This window comes from Chiloscyllium plagiosum, unplaced genomic scaffold, assembly GCF_037043375.1.
Source record: "Chiloscyllium plagiosum isolate Xiang-an unplaced genomic scaffold, Cpla_swu_hap1 HiC_scaffold_39, whole genome shotgun sequence".
Classification (NCBI taxonomy): domain Eukaryota; kingdom Metazoa; phylum Chordata; class Chondrichthyes; order Orectolobiformes; family Hemiscylliidae; genus Chiloscyllium; species Chiloscyllium plagiosum.
In genome coordinates, this window is record NW_028270177.1 from 16,562,619 (window position 1) to 16,585,327 (window position 22,709).

Consider the following 22,709-nt stretch of genomic DNA (forward strand, 5'->3'; position numbering starts at 1 on the left):
CTTTCGAATATCTTAGATCTCACAATTCTGCATACTCCGGCATTATGAAGGACCTTGTTGTAAAACTTTCACCAGACCTTTTGAATTAGAAACAAATCGAGCTGGTTTTATACATTTTGCAGAATGACCACAAACTAAATATTTCCAGCTTGCTTACATTTTGGTACCACAGATTTCATTTGCAGAGAAAGACAGGAGCACTTTAACTATCAGGTGGTGAGCATTTATAATTATCCTTTGTCTGAAGCATTTAAATAAGAAAATTATTTTCCACAACTGTATTTGACATTTGTAAGCTAACACTCAAAGAGGCTAATTTAAAGGTGAAAGACCTTGCGCTTAATTGAGATAAATCAGAACAGCAAGAAACAATGCAATATAACAAGTGCACAACAGTGTGGAAGAGTCCATAAGAGACAGAGATTAAGACACACTTGAATTTGTCTGTTGCACTGCCTCGCAAAATCAAAACAGATTAAGATATTTAGGGCTATCAGCTGGTGAATTGCAATAAGTAACCTATTCAATTCTTAATTATATTGCTATTCTGTTCATGAAAGGAGGGTAATTAACTGCACAAAATCATTAATATAATGCTAGTCCAACTCAAAGCAACTGCTAAACAGGATTTATGGACTGAACACACTAAATTACTTTGATTAAAGATTATTAAACCTCATTGGATTAGTCATTTTAAATAACATTGTAGTCTCCAAAGCTGTCAATATTAACACCAACAGATAATTGCCCATATATCTATCTATTATTTTAGTTGAAGTGTAAATTGTTTGAAATAAATAGTTAATATTTGGGTTGGTTTGTATCCTTCTTATTCTGGAGTCAGAGGTTTAAGGTTCAGACCTCATTATGAACTTGGCTAGGAAACCTGGCTATCACTTCACTGTGATAGCAAAGGAATGCTGCATCATTGAACCACTGGTAGCCATCTTAGTTCTGGGTCAGATAGTGGAATCAAATTGTACTCCAGCATACCAACTCACATACCATGAGTTGAGTACATAATCTGAACTGAGATTTTAGTGCTAATTGTGAACCATTGTGAAGGTGGATGTAAATATTTCTCCAGGCACTATTTGCAGAAAGGAAGGGAGTTCTTCTGATGTTTTGGCCAACATTCCTCCCTGAAGAACATCCACAGAAACACATTGATCTGTCCATTTATTAGTTTGCTTTTTAGGATCTTGCTGTGTGAAAATTGGTCACAACATTGCACTCATTACAATTGTGACTGCACTTTGAAAGCAATCTTTCAATTATAAAACCAGTGGCAATCTCATTAGGTTCTAACAAAATGTATATATGTAAGAAATTATAAATGTAATACAAATGTTATTGCTTCTAGAAAATTTTAGATTTACATTATTGGTAAAATATTAGACAGGTTGCATCTTCAATATGATATTTGAAGGACAGCATAAATTTAAAAAAGTGCAAGTAAAGGGACTTTGATGAGTTTCAGACCTTTTCCTCTGAATTCTGAAAGAACTCCATGGCTTCTTCGACAAGTCTTTCCTTATAGCCCTCTTTACAGAGACGGTCCCAGGCACTCAGATACTTGAGGATCTGGTACAAAATCATTATACAATTAAAGATTGAAAATAATACAGAAAAACACCCTCAACATTACTTTATACTGTTAGACTGCAAATATCACACTATAGAAAACTCATGAACATTGGTGACTATTTAAATAATAAAATCAGTGCAAGCATGTTGGAACAGTGTCTCAGTGGCTAGCATTACTGCCCAACAGAGCCAAGACCCAGGATTGATTCCAGCTTTGGGTGACTGTGTGGAGTTTGCACATTCTCCCCGTGTCTGTGTGGGTTTCCTCCGGGTGCTCTGCTTTCCTCCCACAGTCCAAGGAAGTGTAGGTTAGAGTGGATTGGCCATGTTAAATTACACATAGTGTCCAGGGATATGCAGCCTTGGTGAATTTAGCTTGGGAAATGTGCAGTTACAGAGATAAGGTAGTGGGTAGGCCTGGGTGAAATGTTCTTTGCAGGGTCAGTATGGACTTGATGGGCCATTCCTGATGAAGAGCTTATGGTCGAAACATTGACTCTCCTGCTCTTTAGATGCGGCCTGGCCAGCTGTGCTTTTCCAGCACCACTCTTTTTGACTCTGATCTCCAGCATCTGCAGTCCTCACTTTCACCTCCTCAATGGGCCCAGTGGCTTACTTGCACACTCTAGGAATTCTATGAAAAAGTGCATCACTCTTATCTGTCCAATTGATCTTGTTATTTATTTCTCAAACTATTTCAGGTATTTTACTGCATGTCATTATTTGATTACAAGCAGCGTTCCCTCTATTTTCTTTCTTCTGCAGAGACTTCTGAGTGAAGCCAATACTGTGAACCACATTGGCACACTGATCGCCGTGCACAGAATGTAGGAGCAGCTGCACATGCAGCTTAGAGGGAACATTGATTATAAGTAAAGAATCAGAAGGAAATAAGAAAAATAATTTAATGTTCACTCAGATGACAAAACTAAATTGTTGAGTATTGCTGAAAGAGCACATTTTGTCAACATTCTTTGTCTTCCATTCGTCAGGACAATTTGCAAGAAATATGAATGGAACTGGAAAATAACACTCATACTGTGTGAAGCTGTATTGATTGGCTGGCAAGTGGACTCTGATTGGTAGTAATGTTGCCATAAAGAATGCACAAGTTAGATGATGACTGACAGTTGACTACAACTTTGTTTAAACTTTTAACAAGGCAGGTTGATCCTGTTTGGTCAGGGCATTGACCTGAGGTATGAACAAAGCAATGACTGCTTTCAATTTTGTTGACTTGAAAGATCTGCAATGTTAACGTGTTCCTTCTGTCAGCAAAGAACCGAACACTTTGCATTAACATGTGTAGCTTCAAATAGGAGCTAGTTTGATACAGTAAATTCTGTTTATCTGACACTTACGTGTACTACCTCCAAGATACACTACAGTAATTTGCCAAGGTGCCTGCGACAGACTTCCAAACCCAAAACCTACACTATCTAGGTGCACAGGGGCAATAGATGATGGGAACAACACCACCAACCAATTCCACTCCAACTGATAACCATCCTGATAAGAAACAATATCACCATTCCTTTATTGTTAATGAGTCAAAATTTTGGAACACCTTCCTAACAGTGTCCCTATGCCTCAATGACTGTCATTTAAGTGCATAAATTTGTAGAAGCTTTGTGAATTCAGCAAGTCAGTGTTGCCCACTGTGTAATACAGAAACGTTGATTCTTCAGTCAGGCCCATTTTGCTCATCATTTAAAATGCTATGCCTGTTTTTATTCAGGGCAGTAACACTTACTCACTCTACAGCTGTTTAGATCAGTGTTTCCAAAACATTTTTTCCTCTGTGTCTCCATTTTGAATTCTAAAAATTGTCATTACACTTTCTAAAAATTTACTCACTCACAAGATAAGGGCGTTGCTGGTTAGGCCAGCATTTATTGCCCATCCCTAATTGCGCAGAGGGCAGTTAACAGGCAACCACATTGCTGTGTGTCTGGAGTCACATGTAAGCCAGACCAGGTAAGGATGGCAAATTTCCTTCTCAAAAGAACATTGGTGAACCAGATGGGTTTTTCCATCAATCCAACAATGGATTCATGGTCGTCATTAGACTCTTAATTCCAAGATTCCCTGTTTACTGAATTGAAATTCCACCATCATTCCACATTTCACCATTGTAAGGTATTTTAAAATATATTTTAATACCATTTATTTTACATTTGTGTTTTAACTAATGGCATGTGAGTTTTGATATATGTATATATGGAGCTTAATGATAAACTTGTCAGTAATTCTGCAGCCATGATTTTTATGAAACCATAATGAAACAGGGGGTGTCCCTGGGGTGACAATAGGTATTTTTGTTTCTATTGTGAGAGGTCTACAAGTGAACAGAGTAACCATTAGCTTGTTTTCTGTTTAGAAGGACCATGAATTGTTTTTTGCATAGGGAAAAAAACTCACAGCTTGGAAAACTTACATTCGTCAGTTTGTAGATGTCCAGGTTGAAATTGATGTATGAAGCAAATTTTCATAAAGATAAAAGTTAGTTCAGAAATGTTATGAACTTGATTACCTTAATATAAGGGCAGCGGTAGAATGCTCCAGACCTGAATCCTGAACGTTTACTTAAAGTTGAGAATGTCTAAGCTCAGGTCGGATAAAGATTTAAAAAGGACATGCGGGGCAATTTTTTTTCACAGAGGGTGGTTCATGTGTGGAACGAACTGCCAGAGGAAGTGGTGTATGCAGGTATAGTTACAACCTTTAAAAGACATTTGGATAAGTGCATTTATAGGAAAGGTTTCGAAGGATGTGGGCCAATTGCTGGGAAGTGGGACTAGTTTTGTTTGGAAACATGGTCAGCGTGGACTGGTTGGACTGAAGGGTCTGTTTCCATGCTGCATGACTCTGACTATTATCGTAATCAAGGAATAGGCTACCAAACTATCACGAAAAGGACTGAAAGAGACATTTAAGTTAAAACTATTAACATGATGGAGAAACAAATTCTCTCTGGTACTTGAGTACTATAAACTGATGGGAAAAATGGGATTATGTTTTTAATGTATGTTTTGAATTGTACTACAAATAAATAGTGTGATTTGTGTGTGCTTCAGGGAAAGACCACCTTGTTAAAATAATAAAAAAAACATAAGATAGGATCTATCAAGCTGATTCCAGTCCAGGGTTTGACTTCTCCAGTAATAATATCACCCCTAAGTGTGAGCAGACAGCTCGAGAGGTTAGTTGTCATAATGTTATAACTTGGTCAGAACTGCACAGCAGCCATTGCTGCCCTCGAGCTCCTGATCCCAACGTTTCAGCTTGTGATCCCACTTGGGAAGTGATTTCTGCTTTGGGAAGCTGTGGTTTATAAATCTTCAGCTTAATTAGGAGGGCAGGGCTTGCAAATGCAGATGATTTGCAATACTTTGTGGATTCACACAGAGTGTGTGACCCTGACAGCATATCAGGAAAGTAAAATTAAATACAAAAGGAATCATGAACTTTAAATTCATTTTTAGGCTATTGGATTATTTCTACTGTCAAAATTAATAATACATCCCTTACTCTTTGACATTAGCAATTTGAAATGCTTTGTCAGTGAAATCAAGGTCAAACACAAAGAGCAAATCTGAAAACTGGAGGCAGCTACAAATGAAACAGCTCTCCAAGAGAAAACTATTCCTAATAGCTGAGTATTCTTTCCTCGCTCTCTAAACATCCACATTCAGAATGTCAAGAATTTCTAAGGCTGAATATTAAAGGTTCCAAACAAAAGTCAACAAAGCCAAAAAATGTTTCCAGCTTAAATCTCTCTCATTATGTTTTTACTGTGGAATTAGTTGAGCCAGAATAAAATGGCATCAGTTGTAATGACTATTGCCAAGATATTTTTTCCAGTAAGTTCTGTGGGATATAACAGTAAAGGTTACTAGTACTTATCATCTTTTAGGCACAAATCAGACCACAACTTTAGGCAAGTGCTGATGTGAAAATCCATAAGACACTGACTGAGATGTGCAATTCCTCTGTAAACTGCAAACCAGCATGTCGCTGTCTGAAACCCCAGTCAAATGCTTCAGATAGCATGAAGTTCCATTCCTGATATCATGGAAAAAGACAAACTTGTTGCAGAAATTTAGTGTTTGTTCATTTCAGTTTGAGTACCCCTTTTAACAGTGTGATAAGTCTTATTTACTTCAATCAATCACTTGCCACTGAAAATATATATTTACAAGTGAGGGGTCTCATTCTTTCAGATTTTAATTGCTTTGGAGGTTTTTAAAAAATGTTTTTCTTAATGTTTTCTTTCTGCCTCTTTCTTTCACTTATTTAATCCAAACTTTGGATATCTCTCTTTATTTTGCTTTGTGTGCTTGATTTGTGATTGAGTTAACCATTCCATTGACATTTATTGATTCCAATACTCCATGGTTCTTCATGGTATTCTGTGTAATTAGTGAAGAAGGTACACATGGTCTTCTTCACATGGATGCCATATACCCTCGAGACAGCACCATACTGACTGTGTCTCATGTTTACAGCAATCTCCAGTACTAACGAGTGTAGAAACTAAATGGCCATGTTGATGGCACGATTCATTCATTGGCTATGGTAAATTCGAGCCCATTAAGCACAGAACTTTATTTCTAACGAGTAGTGCAGAAAAAGATTAATGTTTGCAAGCTAATCTGCTTTGTTTAATTTAGTTAAGCAGTTAATTTCAAATGGCCAAATTGCAACCCAAGAATACATCAGAATTCCTTTGACAATATTTATCTGCAAGGAAACCGGCATGAGTTTATTAATTCAGAATGTTTTTATATGTATCCTGGAATTTGTTTTAAAACAATGTTGCCATTTATAAATTAGCAATTTCTGACTGCAGATATTTATAGAGTCATGCAGAAGAGATCCTTTGGCCCCTCAAATCTGTATAAACAACAATAAACCATTACCTATCTACACTGCCCCGACTTTCCAGGACTCAGACTATAGCCTTGAATGTTATGATACTTCAAGTGCCACCTAAGCATTTTTTAAAGGTGGTGACATTTCCCGCTTCAACTACCCTACAAGGTAGTGCATTCCAGATCCTCACCACTCTCTGGATGAAAATATTTTTCCTCAACTCCCCTCTAAACCCCCTGTCTTTCATCTTATAATAATGATTATTGATCCTCATTATTGATCCTGCACCTGAGTAGAATAGTTGCTTCCTGGCCACCCTGTCCATGACCCTCATAGATTTTTTTTTTAAATCTACACACACAAAAAACAGAAATTGCTGGAGAAACTCGGCACATATTGCGAGAAAGCAGATTTAACAGAACTCTGGGGAAGGGTCACTGGCCCTGAAACGCTGGGTTTTTCCAGCAGTTTCTGTTTTTGTTTCTGATTTCCATGACTTGCAGTTCTTTGGTTTTTTTTGTTTAATCTGCACATTTCTGGAGAGATGATCAAGGACACATTGACTCCCCGGCTTTTTGTTGAGTTTTTTGAGATTGTTCCTATTGCCACTGGAGATTTTGGACAAGTGACTTCCTTCCTTGATTAACAGGTTCAGATGGTTCTGGTCACCAGCTGGTTTGCTTCTGCTATGGTTTAAGAGAGGCGGATAGACCAACTCATGGTTTTCTCTAAGTGTCTTGCTTCTCTCTCTCCCAGAGGAAGGGATGGACCAGCCTCTTATGTCCCCATTCTGCTTTCCCCAATCAAGCAAAAGGACAGGATCCAAGACTGGTACTTCAGTCCCCACATTTCCTTCCCTCTGCGAGAATGGAGGGACCTTCAGCTGAGGACCTTGGGCATGACCTTTACTTTATTGGTGAAGGGCCTTTGCCTGAAACGTCAATTTTCATGGTCCTTGGATGCTGCTTGACCTGCTGTGCTTTTCCAGCACCGTTTTAATCTTGACTCTAATCTCCAGCATCTGCAGTTCCCATTTCTGCCTACAACCTTTACTCTGAACTGCTGGTGGAAAGGGAGGGTGGAATACCCCCACTCTAGCTGGCATGCTGGTCCCCTGCCTCAGCCCAGACTCATCAGCATTCTCCAGAGGCAGCCAGCTTGCTCAGTCTATTGAAGGGACAATTAAAGCCAATGAGTAGAAACCAGCTGGAATTTTCCAGTCAGTCTGTAGCCACACCCTCACTCATGGCCTCAGGAGGTACTGGGAAGCAGTCCCCTATCACAGACAGAGGGCACTGAGGCCAGTCCTACTTGCTTACAGCTTTGGCAGCAGATTGTCCCATTGAGGAGCTTCACTTCCACAACCCATTTTTAATTTTTAATGCAATAAAGGTGCTCGGAGCTCTTGTGCCACAGTGGTTGTATCGCTGCCCCTGAGCCAGGAAACCTGGGTTCAAGTCCCACCTGCTCCAGAGATGTGCGATGACACCTCTGAACAGGTTGATTAGAATATATCTACATTAATGGGACTGAGAGGGGTGCATCAAGTTGGGTATGTTCTTGCTGTCTCTTACCTGCAGGTTGTACTGGCTATCCAATTTTGAAAGCCTGCAGGCCACCCTTAATTGGATGATGAGGATCCTTCTGACTGTAAAGTGGCCAATCAGCGCTCCCAAAATGCTGCATGTTCAGGACCTGCATTTGATCCAGACATTGCAGTTCCAACCCAAACTGAAAAATTCACCCCAATGATCCCCCAATGCCAAGGTGCCTCAGCGATGTTACCCAGTGCTGCCCTGCAGTTGCAAAATACTGTGGGCTGGGGAAATCCAATTCACTCAGTCCTTGCCTCTCGTCAGGCATGCTGTATTGAAACAAAGGACTGAATTCAGTACCCCTTCCCTCCCTCATTACCAAAAACATTCAAGGGTCCCCTCCCTGAGGGTGTTGCAAAATCCAACACAACTCGAAGCTGGAATTCAAGGTCTGATGTCAGCTTGACCAATTTGTTCACCTGTGAGAGTGACCACTCTTCCAACTTGTAATAATGAACATACAAGCTAGGAGTAGGAGTAGGCCATTTGGCCCTTTGAGCCTGCTCTGCTATTCAACTAAGTGACATGATGGCTCAGTCATTAGCACTGCTGCCTCGCAGCACCAGGGACCAGGGTTCGAGTCCAGCCTCGGGTGATGGCCAGTGTGGAGTTTGCACATTCTCCCCATGTCTATGTGGGTTTCCTTCCCAAAGACATGCAGGTTAGGTGGATTGGCAGTGCTAAATTGTCCAGGGATGTGCAGGCTAGGTGGATTAGCCATGGGAAATGCAGGGTTACAGAGATAGGATAGGAGGGTGTGTCTGGGTGGGATATTCTTTGGAGGGTTGGTGTGGACTTGATGGGCCGAATGACCTGCTTCCGCACTGTTAGGATTCGATGTCTGATCCTTGATCTGAATATCATACTCTCATTTTCTTCCCACAAACCTTGGACAGCTCGAGATTTCTGCTTGTGACACTATTTGACACTTTGGAAGTAAACATGAAAAAAAAAGTTTTATAAAGATAGATTTTGGTATGATGTTCCGTGCTTTAACAAGGAGAGCTAAACTCACCTGCTTTCTGCTTTGTTGTCCCACATTCTGGATCGCCCAAATCACTCTGCTTATCGGATAGCCCTGTCTCATCAGTGGCTGGATGAGGTCCTGCTCTTTTTGACTCAGTGCCAGTAGTAGGTCAGCAGTAGAGTCTGGGAGAATTTTGTGGGAATATAAAGGTCTTGGAGTTGACGGAGGCGCCGGAAGGCAGGAATGCTTACTGAGGGTCTGCAAAAGAACAAATAAACATTCAAAATATCTATCAGTGCATTTCATACAGAGAACCTTTAGATCGACAAAAGAGTTTTGTTTGTTTTCATCCAGGAGAGGGCTTACTCTTTATTTAAATCTGCCTTGGTTTCACGTTTCTCTGTTTTGAGTGTCCCTATCTAATATCACATCCTAGAGCAGTAGCATCACTCCCTAATGTTAGCAAATACTTAGAAATGCAAAGAAGAGGCGAATCGACTACCGGAATTGCCAATTGTCCCAGGATCTTGGATGAACTCGCAGTGTTTTACAGTTTTGAAACATAATTCCTCTTTCTTGTTGCAATGTCTGCAGAGAAAATTCCAACTGAGACTAAACACTTGGAGATATACTTAATATTAAATTTGTAAGCCATTTCTCTTACTTTTGCATTGGCACAGTTGTTTAAAACTGTGTTTTTAATATTTGATTTTTTTTAAAAATGGGCTGTAATTAAATCAAAAAAGTGCTCAGTTGAAACTTGTCCCATTCTCTCTTCTGCATTATCAGTTGCATGATTATCATTGGACAAGGAAGACGCTGAATCCCTATACTGTGGTGTGGAAGCAGGCCATTTGACCCATTAAGTTCAGACTGAACCTCCAAAGAGCATCCCATCCAGACCCACACCCCTCTCTATAACCCTGCATTGCCCATGACTAATCCAGACAGCCTGCACATCCTTGGACTGTGGGAGTAAAACTTATACAGACACAGGGGGAATGTGCAAATTCAACACAGACAATCACCCAAGGGTGGAATTGGACCCAGGTCCCTGGTGCTGTGAGGCTAACCACTGAGTCAAAGTGTGAATGCTTTTAATCAGCTTCACAGATGTGTGTTGTAATTGAATGCCATCTCCTGTGAAAGCAGGATTTTCAACTAAAAATAGAGATGGCTGAAAATATCCAGCAGCTTTGGAGAGGGAAACAGAGCGAATGTTTCAGATCAATGTCCTTTCATCTGAACATTGTCAAAGATGGCTTGGCAACTTTTCATAATTTGGTCCTTCTGATCATTCTATAGTCCTAATCATGTGGCATATTCTGCGAGCAAAAATGGAAGTTAGCCTTCTGACTACTTGCTGCTGCTTGGAGATTAGATCCATGCCAAGCAGCTGTGCCTAATGCATTAATGGGTTAAAAAAAAATTGGGCCAATTATTAAGGGATGTGACCCCACAAAAAGACCCACCACTGTTTTTCATCATTGTGATGAAAGTGTGAGATTTATGTTTATGCATTTCAATATTGCTTACCACATGTCTGCGTTGTCTGTATGTTTAGAATGAACAATAAGCATTTAAAACCTAGAATACCTATAATTCCAAGTGAGATGAAATTACCCAGAGTACCTTAGGGGAACTACCCAGAGGGTTTAGGGAAGAACTTTTCACACTGACTTTCATTTTCAGTCTGTGACTGCAAGTCATTCAAGAGCAAAGCATGCATCAAGGGGGAAGTGCTAAGAGGTTTGTTGATGGAATAAAATAACTTTGAAATAATAAAACTATCTTTGAATAAGAAGGTACAATTACAACATTTAAAAGGCATCTGGATGGTTATATGAATAGGAAGGGTTTAGAGGGATATGGGCCAAGTGCTGGCAAAATGGGACTAGATTAGGTTAAAGTTAAAAATCCCACAACACCAGGTTATAGTCCAACAGGTTTATTTGTAAGCACTAGTTTTTGGAATGCTGCTGAATCAACCACCTGATGAAGAAGCAGCACTCCAAAAGTTAGTGCTTCCAAATAAACCTGTTGGATTATAACCTGGCGTTGTGAGATTTTTAACTTTGCCCACCCCATTCCAACACCGGCATCCACATGTCATGGAGTAGGTTAGGATAACTGGTCAGCATGAACGCATTAGACCGAGGGGTCTGTTTCCATGCTGTACACCTCCATTACTCGATGTCTCTAAGAAGTTATTACTAATCTTAGGCAAGAGCATTAGGATACAGTTGATGGAAAATAACTGAAGTCAAGATTTTTACGTTTAAAAAAAAGAATTGAAGCAGTGTCAGGGATAGTACAGCATTGGAAGGAAGCTAAATCAAGGGGATTAATAATAACCACAATAATGATCATTAAGAAAGAATTACATCCAGTTCTAGCAGATGAGATCAATTTTAATTATTTCACACCCATCAAGTATGAAAAGAGAGAGTCTCCCTTCCTTGGAAATTAGCTGGACTGGGTCCTGCTGTAGGTACAATACTTGATAATCTAAGAATTGCAATAACTTGAAAGGGTTCAGAAAAGATTAACAAGGATGTTGCCGGGACTGGAGAGTTTGGACCATTGGAAGATGCTGAATAGGCTGGGACAATTTTCCCTGGAGCGTTGGAGGCTAAGAGAAGTTTGTAAAATCATGAGGGGCATAGATAGGATAACTAGACAAGGTCTTTACCCTGGGGCAAGGGAGTCCAAAACTAGAGGGCATACGTTAGGCTGAGACGGGGAAAATTTAAAAGGGACCTCAGGGACAACGTTTTCACACAGAGGGTGGTGCGTGTATGGAATGAGCTGCCAGAGGAAGTGATGGAGACTGGTACAATTACAACATTTAAAAGGCATCTGGATGTGTATATGAATAGGAAGGGTTTAGAGGGATATGGGAAAATGCTGGCAAATAGGACTAGATTAAGTTAGGATATCTGATCAGCATGGACGAGTTGGACTGAAGGATCTGTTTCTGTGGATAATATTTGCAAGCAATACCAAGGTGTACCGATTCCAATACACAGCCATTGTTTATGTTCCATCTATAAAGTGTGCTCAGGTTTTCTCAACTGAGTGTTTAAAAATCTTTGAATCAATGTTATAAAAGAATAGAGGGCTTTTCCCTTTGTTTATCTTCAGTTCTCTTGTTAATAAACTTTCTTTTCATTTTATTGTTAAAACAAAGACTGTAACATTGTGTGCTTCCGTTTAGTAAAAGATCACTTCAGTAACAAAAGATACATAACAATTATGGTCTATTCAGCCCAGCTTCTGCTGTGGATCTGAATTGTGCTGTACTAACATAATTAGGCATTACCCATAACAATTGGGGCCACTAGGTCATAATAAGTCATGTTAAAAATAACAAGTAGCAAGAGCTATTTGAATTCTGGTTTAATAGTTCATTTAACATCACAAGCTTTGAAAGGAAATGATTATCAGTGTTTATGTATTTTTATTTAATTATGCATTAATGCAAACCAATATTTTGAATTGTATGATGATTATCACGAAGTGTTGACATCACATACACGCTATCACTCAGTAATTTCTGGTCCCTGGCACAGTGTCTGTCCCTATTGCTCAGAAGGGAAGGGGGAAAAGGAGCAGAGCATTAGTCATTGGGGACTCCAGAGTTAGGGGGACAGATAGGAGGTTCTGTGGGAATGAGTGAGACTCACAGTGTGTTGCCTCTCAGGTGCCAGGGTTTGTGATGTCTCTGATCATGTTTTCGGGATCCTTCAGGGGGAGGGGGATCAGCCCAAGTCATGGTCCACATAGGCACCAACAACATAGATAGAAAGAGAGATCCAGGAAGGCAGAAATCCAGGGAGCGAGAGTGGAAGTATAGTGCTAGAACAAACAACGTTGTTATCTCTGGTTTATTGCCTGTGCCACTTGCTAGCGAGGCGAGGAATAGAGAGAGAGAGAGGAGTTGAACACGTGGCTATAGGGATGGTGCAGGAGGGAGGATTTTGGATTCCTGGATAATTGGATCTCTTTCTGGGGTAGTGGGACTTCTAAAAACAGAATGGTCTTCACCTGAACCAGAGAGATACAATATCCTGAGGGGGAAATTTGCTAATGCTCTTTGGGTGGGTTTAAACTAATTCAGCAGGTGGATGGGAACTGAAGTTGTAGTTTGAGTGTACAGGAGGTTGAGAGTAGTGAAGTCAGAACTAAAGTTTCAAGATCACAAGAATACACCAGCAGGCAAGAAGTTGGTTTGAAGTGTGGCTACTTCAGCGCCAGGAGCATCCAGAATAAGGTGGGTGAACTTGCAGCATGAGTTGGTACCTGGGACTTCGATGTTGTGGCCATTTCAGAGATATGGGTAGAGCAGGAACAGGAATGGTTAATGGTTTCCAGGATTTAGATGTTTCAGTAAGAACAGAGAAAATGTTAAAAGAGGGGGTGGTGTGGCATTGTTAGTCAAGGACAGTATTAGCACCATCCCTATAGCCACGTGTTCAACTGATGGCAGAAAGGACATTTGAGGATTCGTCTACTGAGGTAGTATGGGCTGAGATTGGAAACAGGAAAGGAGAGGGCACCCTGTTGGGAGTTTTTTATAGGCCTCCAAATAGTTCCAGAGATGTAGAGGATAGGATAGTAAAGATGATCCTCGATAGGAGTGAGAGTGACAGGGTAGTTGTTATAGGGGACTTTAAATTTCCAAATATTGACCGAGAATACTATAGTTCAAGTACTTTAGATGGGTCAGTTTTTGTCAAATGTGTATAGGAGGGTTTCCTGACACTGTGTAGACAGGCCAACAAGGGGCGAGGCCAGATTCAATTTGATACTGGGTAATGAACCTGGCCAGGTGTTAGATTTGGAGGTAGGTGAGCACTTTGATGATAGTGACCACAATTTGGTTATGTTTACTTTAGTGATGGAAAGGGATAGGTATGTACCGCAAGGCAAGGGTTATAACTGGGGAAAAGGCAATTACGATACAATTAGGCAAGATTTAGGATGGGGAAGAAAACTGCAGAGGGTGGGCACATTTGAAATGTGGAGCTTATTCAAGGACCAGATACTGCGGGTCCTTGGTAAGTATATACTGGTCAGGCAGGGAGGAAGTTGTTGAGCGCGGGAACCGTGGTTTACTAAGGAAGTTGAATCTCTTGTCAAGAGGAAGAAGAAGGCTTATGTTAGGATGAGATGTGATGGCTCATTTAGGGTACTTGAGAATTACAAGTTAGCCAGGAAAGATCTAAAGATAGAACTAGGAAGAGCCAGGAGGGGACATGAGAAGTCATTGACAGATAGGATCAAGGAAAACCCTAAGGCTTTCTATAGGTATATCAGGAATAAACGAATGACCAGAGTAAGGTTAGGGACAGTCAAGGATAGTAGTGGGAAATTGTGCATGGAGTCAGAGGTGATAGGGGAAGCGCTAAATGAATACCTTTTGTCAGTATTCACACTAGAAAAAGATAATGTGTTTGAGGAGAGTACTGAAATATAGGCTACAAGACGAGATGGGATTGAGGTTCACAAGGAGGAGGTATTGTCAATTCTGGAAAGTGTAAAAATAGGTAAGTCCCTGGGCTGGATGGGATTTATCCTCAGATTCTCTGGGAAGCCATGGAGGAGATTGCTGAGCCTTTGGCTTTAATCTTTATGACATCATTGTCTGTAGGAATAGTGCCAGATTACTGGAGGATAGCAAGTGTTGTTCCCTTGTTCAAAAAGGGAAGTAGAGACAACCCTAGAAATTATAGACCTGTGAGCCTTACTTTGGTTGTGGGTAAAGTGTTGGAAAGCGTTATAAGAGATATGATTTATAATCAGCTAGAAAGGAATAAGTTGATTAGGGATAGTCAACACAGTTTTGTGAAGGGTAGGTCGTGCCTCACAAACCTTGCTGAGTTCTTTGAGAAGGTCACCAAACAGGTGGCTGAGGGTAAAGCAGTTGATGTGGTGTATATGGATTTCAGTTAGGCATTTGATCAGGTTCCCCATGGTTGGCTATTGCACAAAATACAGAGGCATGGGATTGAGGGTGATTTAGCGGTTTGGATCAGAAATTGGCTAGCTGAAAGAAGACAGAGGGTGATGGTTGATGGGAAATATTTATCCCGGAGAGTTCAGTTACTAGTGGTGTACTGCAAGGATCTGTTTTGGGGCCACTGTTGTTTGTCATTTTGAGAAATGATCTGGATGAGGGCGTAGAAGAATGGGTTAGTAAATTTGCAGATGACACTAAGGTCAGTGGAGTTGTGGATAGTGACAAAGGAAGTTGAAGGTTACAGAGGGACATAGATAAGCTGCAGAGCTGCGCTAAGAGGTGGCAAATAGAGTTTAATGCAGGAAAGTGTGAGGTGATTCACTTTGGAATGAGTAATAGGAATGCAGAGTACTGGGCTAATGATAAAATTCTTGGTAATGTAGATGAGCAGAGAGATCTCAGTACATAGATCTAGTTGCCACACAGGTTGATAGGGTTGTTAAGAAGCATATGATGTGTTAGCTTTTATTGGTAGAGGGATTGAGTTTCAGAACCATGCTGCAGCTATACAAAACTCTGGTGCAGCCATACTTGGAGTATTGCGTACAGTTCTGGTCACCACATTATAGGAAGGATGTGAAAGCTTTGGAAAGCGTTCAGAGGAGATTTACTAGGATGTTGCCTGGTATGGATGGAAGGTCTTACGAAGAAAGGCTGAGGGACTTGAGGCTGGTTTCATTAGAGAGAAGAAGGTTGAGAGGTGACTTAATTGAAACATGTAAGATAATCAGAGGGTTAGATAGGTTTGGACAGTGAGAGCCTTTTTCCTTGGATGGTGATGGCTAGCATGAGGGGACATAGCTTTAAATTGAAGGGTGATAGATATAGGACAGATGTCTGAGGTAGTTTCTTTACTCAGAATAGTAGGGGTGTGGAACGCATTGCCTGCAATATTAGTAGATTCCCCAACTTTAAGGGCATTTAAATGGTCATTGGATAGGCATATGAATGAGAATGGAATAGTGTAGGTTAAATGTACTTCAGATTGGATTCACAGGTCAGCGCAACATTGAGGGCCGAACGGCCTGTACTGTGCTGTAATACTCTATGGTCTATGTTCTAATTTGGCCTCAACATTAACCCTGCGGGGTCAGATTATTGTATAATGATTTATAAACAGCTGGGGAATTATAGAAGTCAGTCACAAATCGATTGTTCCCTTTCTTCTCTGTTTCTCAGTGAAGATAGACCAATTTCAACTTCATACTTTTCAATCAAACTAAACATCCAACAAGGCTCACTCTCCATCTTTGACATTCACACCCTGCAGTTTCAAATTGCTGCTTCAAGGTCAGCAGTTTAGAGAGACAACTGGGAACATGGAAACCTATTAATAAAGATCCTTTCCAATACCGAGTCAGCAGGGTCTGTCGTGAAGAGTTACAAGAAAGTAATGCCGTACTTGTGGGCAAATTGTGAACTTAGAAGCTCAGCCAGAACACAATGGAGCAATACGAGAAGTAGTAGTAATTAACAAAGTTTCTCTTGAGTATTGCTGCAAAAGGAGACATTTTATTAAAGCTTTTCATTTTGCCCTCATCAGGACATTTGCAAGAATCCCAAGGAAAAGGAGAGTAACATTTAATACCATATGAGAAGAGAATGCTGATTGGTTGGCAAGCTGGCTCTGGAAGCATTGACATTGGAGAATATGCCAGTTAGATGATGATTGACAATTAATGGCAAGGTTTTGCTTAAATTTAAACCAAGGATTAACTCTGATTGGGCGGACTTTGCTCTAAGGGATGAAAAAGAGAATGATGTTGACTATTTTGTTTAGGTGAAACAGGAGCAATATGTGAGAACACATTTTTGTCAGCTAAACAAATTCCCATGGTCCCGTATATACTACATGAGGCATCTAATACATGGCAAAGTCTTTTCAGTACTTTGAGAATTTTTTTTCCAGCAGTACTCAATATCCTGAAATACCAACTGACTATCTGAAGTTTTCTTATTGTTCAAGCATTTTCTCCACTGGGTCTGCCTGACCAAGCAGTTTCCAAAGCTGCTCTGGACCAGCCATCAGGAGGAAGGTCAAAGCATCCCAGAATAACTAACTCCTTGTTTACTTCCAGTTGCTGCAGGGAAGCCTACTTGCAGAATGCTTCAGAGAACGTCTCCAGGATACACGCATGAAACAACCCCACCGCCCCGTGGCCGAACACTTTAACTCCCCCTCCCACTCCAGTAAGGACATGCAGGTCCTCGGCCTCCTCCATCGCCAAACCCTTCCCAACCGACACCTGGAGGAAGAACACCACATCTTCCACCTTGAGACCCTCCAACCACATGAGATCAATGTTGATTTCACCAGTTTACTCATTTTCCTTCCCCCCCCCCCCCTTATCCCAGTTCCAACCTTCCAACTCGGCACCACCCTCTAGACCTGTCCTATCTGTCTATCTTCCTTCCTACTTATCTGCTCCACCCTCCTTTCCGACCTATCATCATCATGCCCCCACCTTCATCCACCTATTGCATTCTTAGCTACCTTCCCCCCAGCCCCAACCCACTCCCATTTATCTCCCAGCCCCCTTGGCCCACAAGCCTCATTCCTAATGCCCAAAATGTTGATTTTCCTCCTCAGATGCTGCCTGACCTGCTGTGCTTTTCCAGCACCACACTCTCAACTCTGATCTTCAGCATCTGCAGTCCTCACTTTCTCCAAGTATTTACTCTGGTCTGGTTCTTTCAAGACTGAGGTTGTCATCTCCAATTTTGAAGTATGATGGGTTGATAACTCCATTTTGCAATAATAATGTTAACATTTTGTTAAAAATTCTTGTGGGACTGAGTTGATTTAGTAGCCTGTGAAGGAGATACAATTCATACTTGACTGTACCCTGGCCAACTCTTTTGAATGTATAATTATTTATTTGGCTGTCATCCCAATTGGAAAGACATGAATGTACAAGTAACTCTGTTGTAAAGGTGATGTGATTGAAAATGGATATTAACAGCTTATAAACTACAAAAAAAACCTCAAGAGGCTTTCTCTGGATTGTGTATGTGATGCAGGAATAAAGCATTGAGATGTCACGGTTCTTAACACAACATGAAACAATCGTAATCATAATCAAAACTAGAAGATGGTAAGAAAGTGTGTGATGAACATGTTGAGATGTGAACAGAACAATCTGGATCTTTTTATTAACTGACCTGACTTTTACCAACTGTGCAGCAAGGATGAAAATGTGAGCCTCTTAACTGAGTTTGAGAAGTTGACTTGAATTATTATCTAAGTATCTGGGCTCAACATTTTAGTGTCCTTTTCAGCAAAATGTCATTTGTAAATTCAAATTATGGAATGGTTACAGCTCAGGAGGATGATATTTGGCCCATTGATGGATGGCTCATTTGCAAGAGAAATTTAGCTCATCGCACTCTCTGAGCCATTTCCAGCAGATATGCAATTTTTCTCCCCTTCAGCTTCTTTTTGAAAGCCATGAATGAATCGACATCCACCACCTTTTCAGACTGCATTCCAGATCACAGCTACATGCTATGTAAACATGTTTTCCCTTGTGTTTCCTGATCACCTTCAATTGGTATCTTGTAATTTTTGACCCTTCCTCCAATGGGAATGGTTTCTCTGTAATCTGCCTAAATTTTCCGAATTATGAACACCTTCAATCCAATCTTCTCAACTCTCAGGTGAACAGCTCGAGATTCTCTGATCTATTGATATAACTGAAGTCCTCTTTCCTGGAACCATTCCTGTAAATACTTTCTGCATCCTCTTTAAAAGCTGTCACCTCCTTCCTAAAATGTATTGTCCAGAATTGGGCACCGTATTTCAGTTTAAACCAAACCAGTGTTTTGCAAAGATTAGATTCCCCTACAGTGTGGAAACAGGCCTTTCAGCCCAACAAGTCCACACCAACCCTCTGCAGAGTAACCCACCCAGACCCATTTCCTTCTAACTAATGCACCTAACACTATGGGCAATTTAGCATGGCCAATTCACTTGGTCTGCGGGAGGAAACCGAACCACCCAGAGGAAACACACGCAGACACGGGGAGAATGTGCAAACTCCAGACAGTCACGTGAGGCTGGAATCGAATATGGGTCCCTGGCACTGTGAGGCAGCAGCGCTAACCACTTGAGCCACTGTGCCGCCTGTTTATCATAACTTCCTTAGGAGTGACATTATCCCATAGATCAAACAGATAGAGAATGATGCTTCCAGTTGCAAAGGGAAGAAGCAAACAAGTTTTACCAAGAGAGGTAGCAACTTTTTATTTTTGTTTAGAGAGATCACAGTGTATTGGTTTAAAAATTAATCTAGTTAGCCCAGTATTATAACATCAACCAGAGAAAAGTAAGACACTGCTTCCAATTCATTCTTCCCCCTATTTCTATCCTAAATCTTACATCAATAGAGACACCAATCAAAGATACTTGCTGCTGTTGGGCAGAGGGGTGAAACCAGAGAACAACTTCACATTTCTCAGGTGCTTCCTGACATTGAGCTTCGAGACAAATTCCCTTCTACATGGAGTAGAATATTCAATTTGATTGTTGATCCTCACCTAGGCTTAATTACCAAATATATCCTGATAAATTTACGGATACATTAATTAAGATAATTAACTTTAAATATATTTTTTATTCACATATGTCTTTTTTTGTTCACTTGCTCTGAGGGGTGATCATAAGTAAGCAGATATCAATTGCTAAAGAAGCACTGATAGTGTCTTGGAAATAATTGGTTCAGAACCAAATGATCCCTGAAGTGCAATTTCATCAACGGGTTAGCAATAAGATTCCCAATGCCCCCCACTTATCATCAGAAGAGAAATTGCATTCCTCTCTTCACAATCATTGGGCATTCTCAAACATACCAGATTTTGTGACTGAGAAATATTTTCTTATTCCTTCCTGGGGATGTGGGCATCCATCCCTAATTGCCCTTGAACTGAATGACTTTTGATGCCAATTAAAAATTAAACACGTTGGTGTGTGCCTGGAGTCACATGTAGGTCATACCAGGTAAGGATTGCAGATTTCCTACTCTGAAGACCACTGATGAAGTAACTAATATAACTATACTGTATCTAACTTTCCATAGAAGAATGACCTCAAGCAGGATAATGCCACGTTGCGGTTGCAAAAAGATGTCACTGATTCTTACCGAAAGCGGTGATTTGTGTTTTCTGAGTGGAATTCTTGCTCTGAACATCAATGACCTTTCCAGGTGACATCGTGCAGATGATAATGGTGGACTTCCAATCATAATTTGCTCTGAGTTCATATTCTTCCCATTTTTTTTGTTTTGGTGCTGACAGAGAGATTTTCTACAAAGTTTTCTTGGTGTATGTCCCTGTGACCAGTTTGATCCAAGCCTCTGAACATCTTCCTCATCATCAGTATTGTTGCAAAGAGGAGATGACCTATGGCTAGTGATATGAGGGAGTCGGGTTAAGCTGGCACTAAGACATCTCTCACACTGTCGGCTTCTGGAAGGGCTATCCAAACAGAAAGGGGATGAAGCTGGTCTCCCATCTAGCAATCTGGAATGAAGATTAAATTTGTTCCTGAGATGTGGCACTGAAGGAAACCTCTGCTTTTCATTTTCATCAGACGATGAGAGCTCATCATCCTCTGAGTATCCATCGTCACTTTCGGAGTCTGACTTGTATACAGGTTTAGAGCGAACATATTTAATGTCTGTCACACTGAAACTTCTGAACTTCTTGGTCTGCAAAATCATGTGGTCATTTTGAACTTTAGCATGCTGGGAATTATTATTCATGTCACCTTTATCCTCTTCCTCAAGATCGGAAAACGCAAGCCAAAATGGTGGACATGTTGGTGTAAGCCTTGGAGGCTCTCGTAGGGAACAGTCTCGCAGCCATTCTAGAATCTTCTTTTCCAGAGTAAAATCGTACTGCAAGAGATAGCAAATTAAATTAGTCGAAAACAATGTAGTAGCTGTGCTAAAGACATTAGGGTTGAATTTCCACAAGGATTCTTCTGATCATCTGCTTAGTCCTTCTTCTCTGGGACCACTGTGAATCGGCTGCTAAAGTAACAATGGAAATAGGGCAAAACTCTGGAAATTAATAGCAATAGTTCAGAATTTAATTCATGTTCTTACATAACAAAAAATACCGTGGGAGTATTTTTAAATGAGAATGCCTATGTTAATAATTTGATGATGCCGTAGGATGATGGGACTCTGATTCAGCAGGCACATGCTGTCAACACTGAGAGGAAATGTCGTTATTTTTACTAACCAGCTCTACACCGGAGATCAGTGTTCTGTAACGTAGTGTGTAAACAAAAGAGTTTGTTGGAGTTCCTCAGAGTCAGATAACTGTCAGTCTTGGATAATGCAGAGACTGCGATGTAGCACATGAAGAATACAGGCAGTACAGCCTAAGGGAGCAATCTTTTGATTCAGCAGGAAAGAAAGAACCCAAGTCTCAAACCTAAAGCATAAAGCAATTCTGGTCTCCTTCCTATTGGAAAGATGTTGTGAAACTTGAAAGGGTTCAGAAAAGATTTACAAGGATGTTGCCAGGGTTGGAGGATCTGAGCTACAGGGAGAGGCTGAACAGGCTGGAGCTGTTTTCCCTGGAGCGTCGGAGACTGAGGGGTGACCTTATAGAGGTTTACAAAATTATGAGGGGCATGGATAGGATAAATAGACAAAGTCTTTTCCCTGGGGTTGGGGAGTCTAGAACTAGAGGGCATAGGTTTAGGATGAGAGGGGAAAGATATAAAAGAGACCTAAGGGGCAACTTTTTCACACAGAAGGTGGTACGTGTATGGAATGAGCTGCCAGAGGATGTGGTGGAGGCTGGTACAATTGCAACATTTAAGAGGCGTTTGGATGGGTATATGAATAGGAAGGGTTTGGAGGGATATGGGCCAGGTGCTGGCAGGTGGGACTAGATTGGGTTGGGATATCTGGTCGGCATGGACGGGTTGGACTGAAGGGTCTGTTTCCATGCTGTACATCTCTATGACTCTATAACAGAGTGTGCTCTGCATTTAATGAGATTATGGCTGATCTGATAATATTGAGCTCCACCTGTCTGCCTTTCCCCATAATCCCTGATTACTTTACTGATTAAGAACATGTTTGCCTCAGATCCCTCAGACTACCCTCTGAGGGAAGAAATTCCTCCTTATCTCTTTCATAACTGGGTAACCTTTTATTCTGAAGTTATGTCCTTTGGTCCTACACACCCTTACAAAGGGAAACAATATCTCAGCTATCATCCTGTCAAGCCTTCTAAGAATCTTCCATGTTTTAATAAGATGCCTCTCATTTATAATTGCTAAAGGGGTTATATGATGGCAAGACTATAATGCTACCACATGTGGGATTCTGCAGTGCAGCTGCTTTATTCAAAAAAAGGAAATTTTCTTTTTGGCAGTTGTTCAAGTTTTACTATTCTGTGAGATTTTTCTTTTTGAGCAGGAATGGCATCCAGAATTGCACTCAAGGCCTTGCACCTTCTCCAGACCAATCCAGTACTGACTCACCATTTGGACATATTATTGATATGATCAGCTCACTAAACAAGTGCTCACTGTGTTAGCCAGCACCTTTTGGTGTAGTCCTACTTTTTTCCCTCTGGTCTTAGTGTAAATGTAATGTCTGCACTGCTTCAAATCTTGGATGTGGCATTGTCCTGTGGTTTTCAG

At 40.8% G+C, this 22,709-nt stretch overlaps 1 protein-coding gene across 3 annotated transcripts in view; it reads right to left on the reverse strand.

Annotated features, from left to right (window-relative positions):
• ubap1lb (ubiquitin associated protein 1-like b) overlaps positions 1-22,709 on the reverse strand; it is a 46,642-nt gene that overhangs the window by 4,378 nt on the left and 19,555 nt on the right. For all 3 annotated transcript variants that reach the window (XM_043677331.2, XM_043677332.2, XM_087981236.1), the window contains 3 exons: positions 20,185-20,940; positions 9,073-9,282; positions 1,483-1,584 (listed from right to left, as the gene is read on the reverse strand). In XM_043677331.2, the coding sequence (XP_043533266.2) occupies positions 1,483-1,584; positions 9,073-9,282; positions 20,185-20,940 (1,068 nt within the window). The remainder of the gene's footprint in view (positions 1-1,482; positions 1,585-9,072; positions 9,283-20,184; positions 20,941-22,709) is intronic.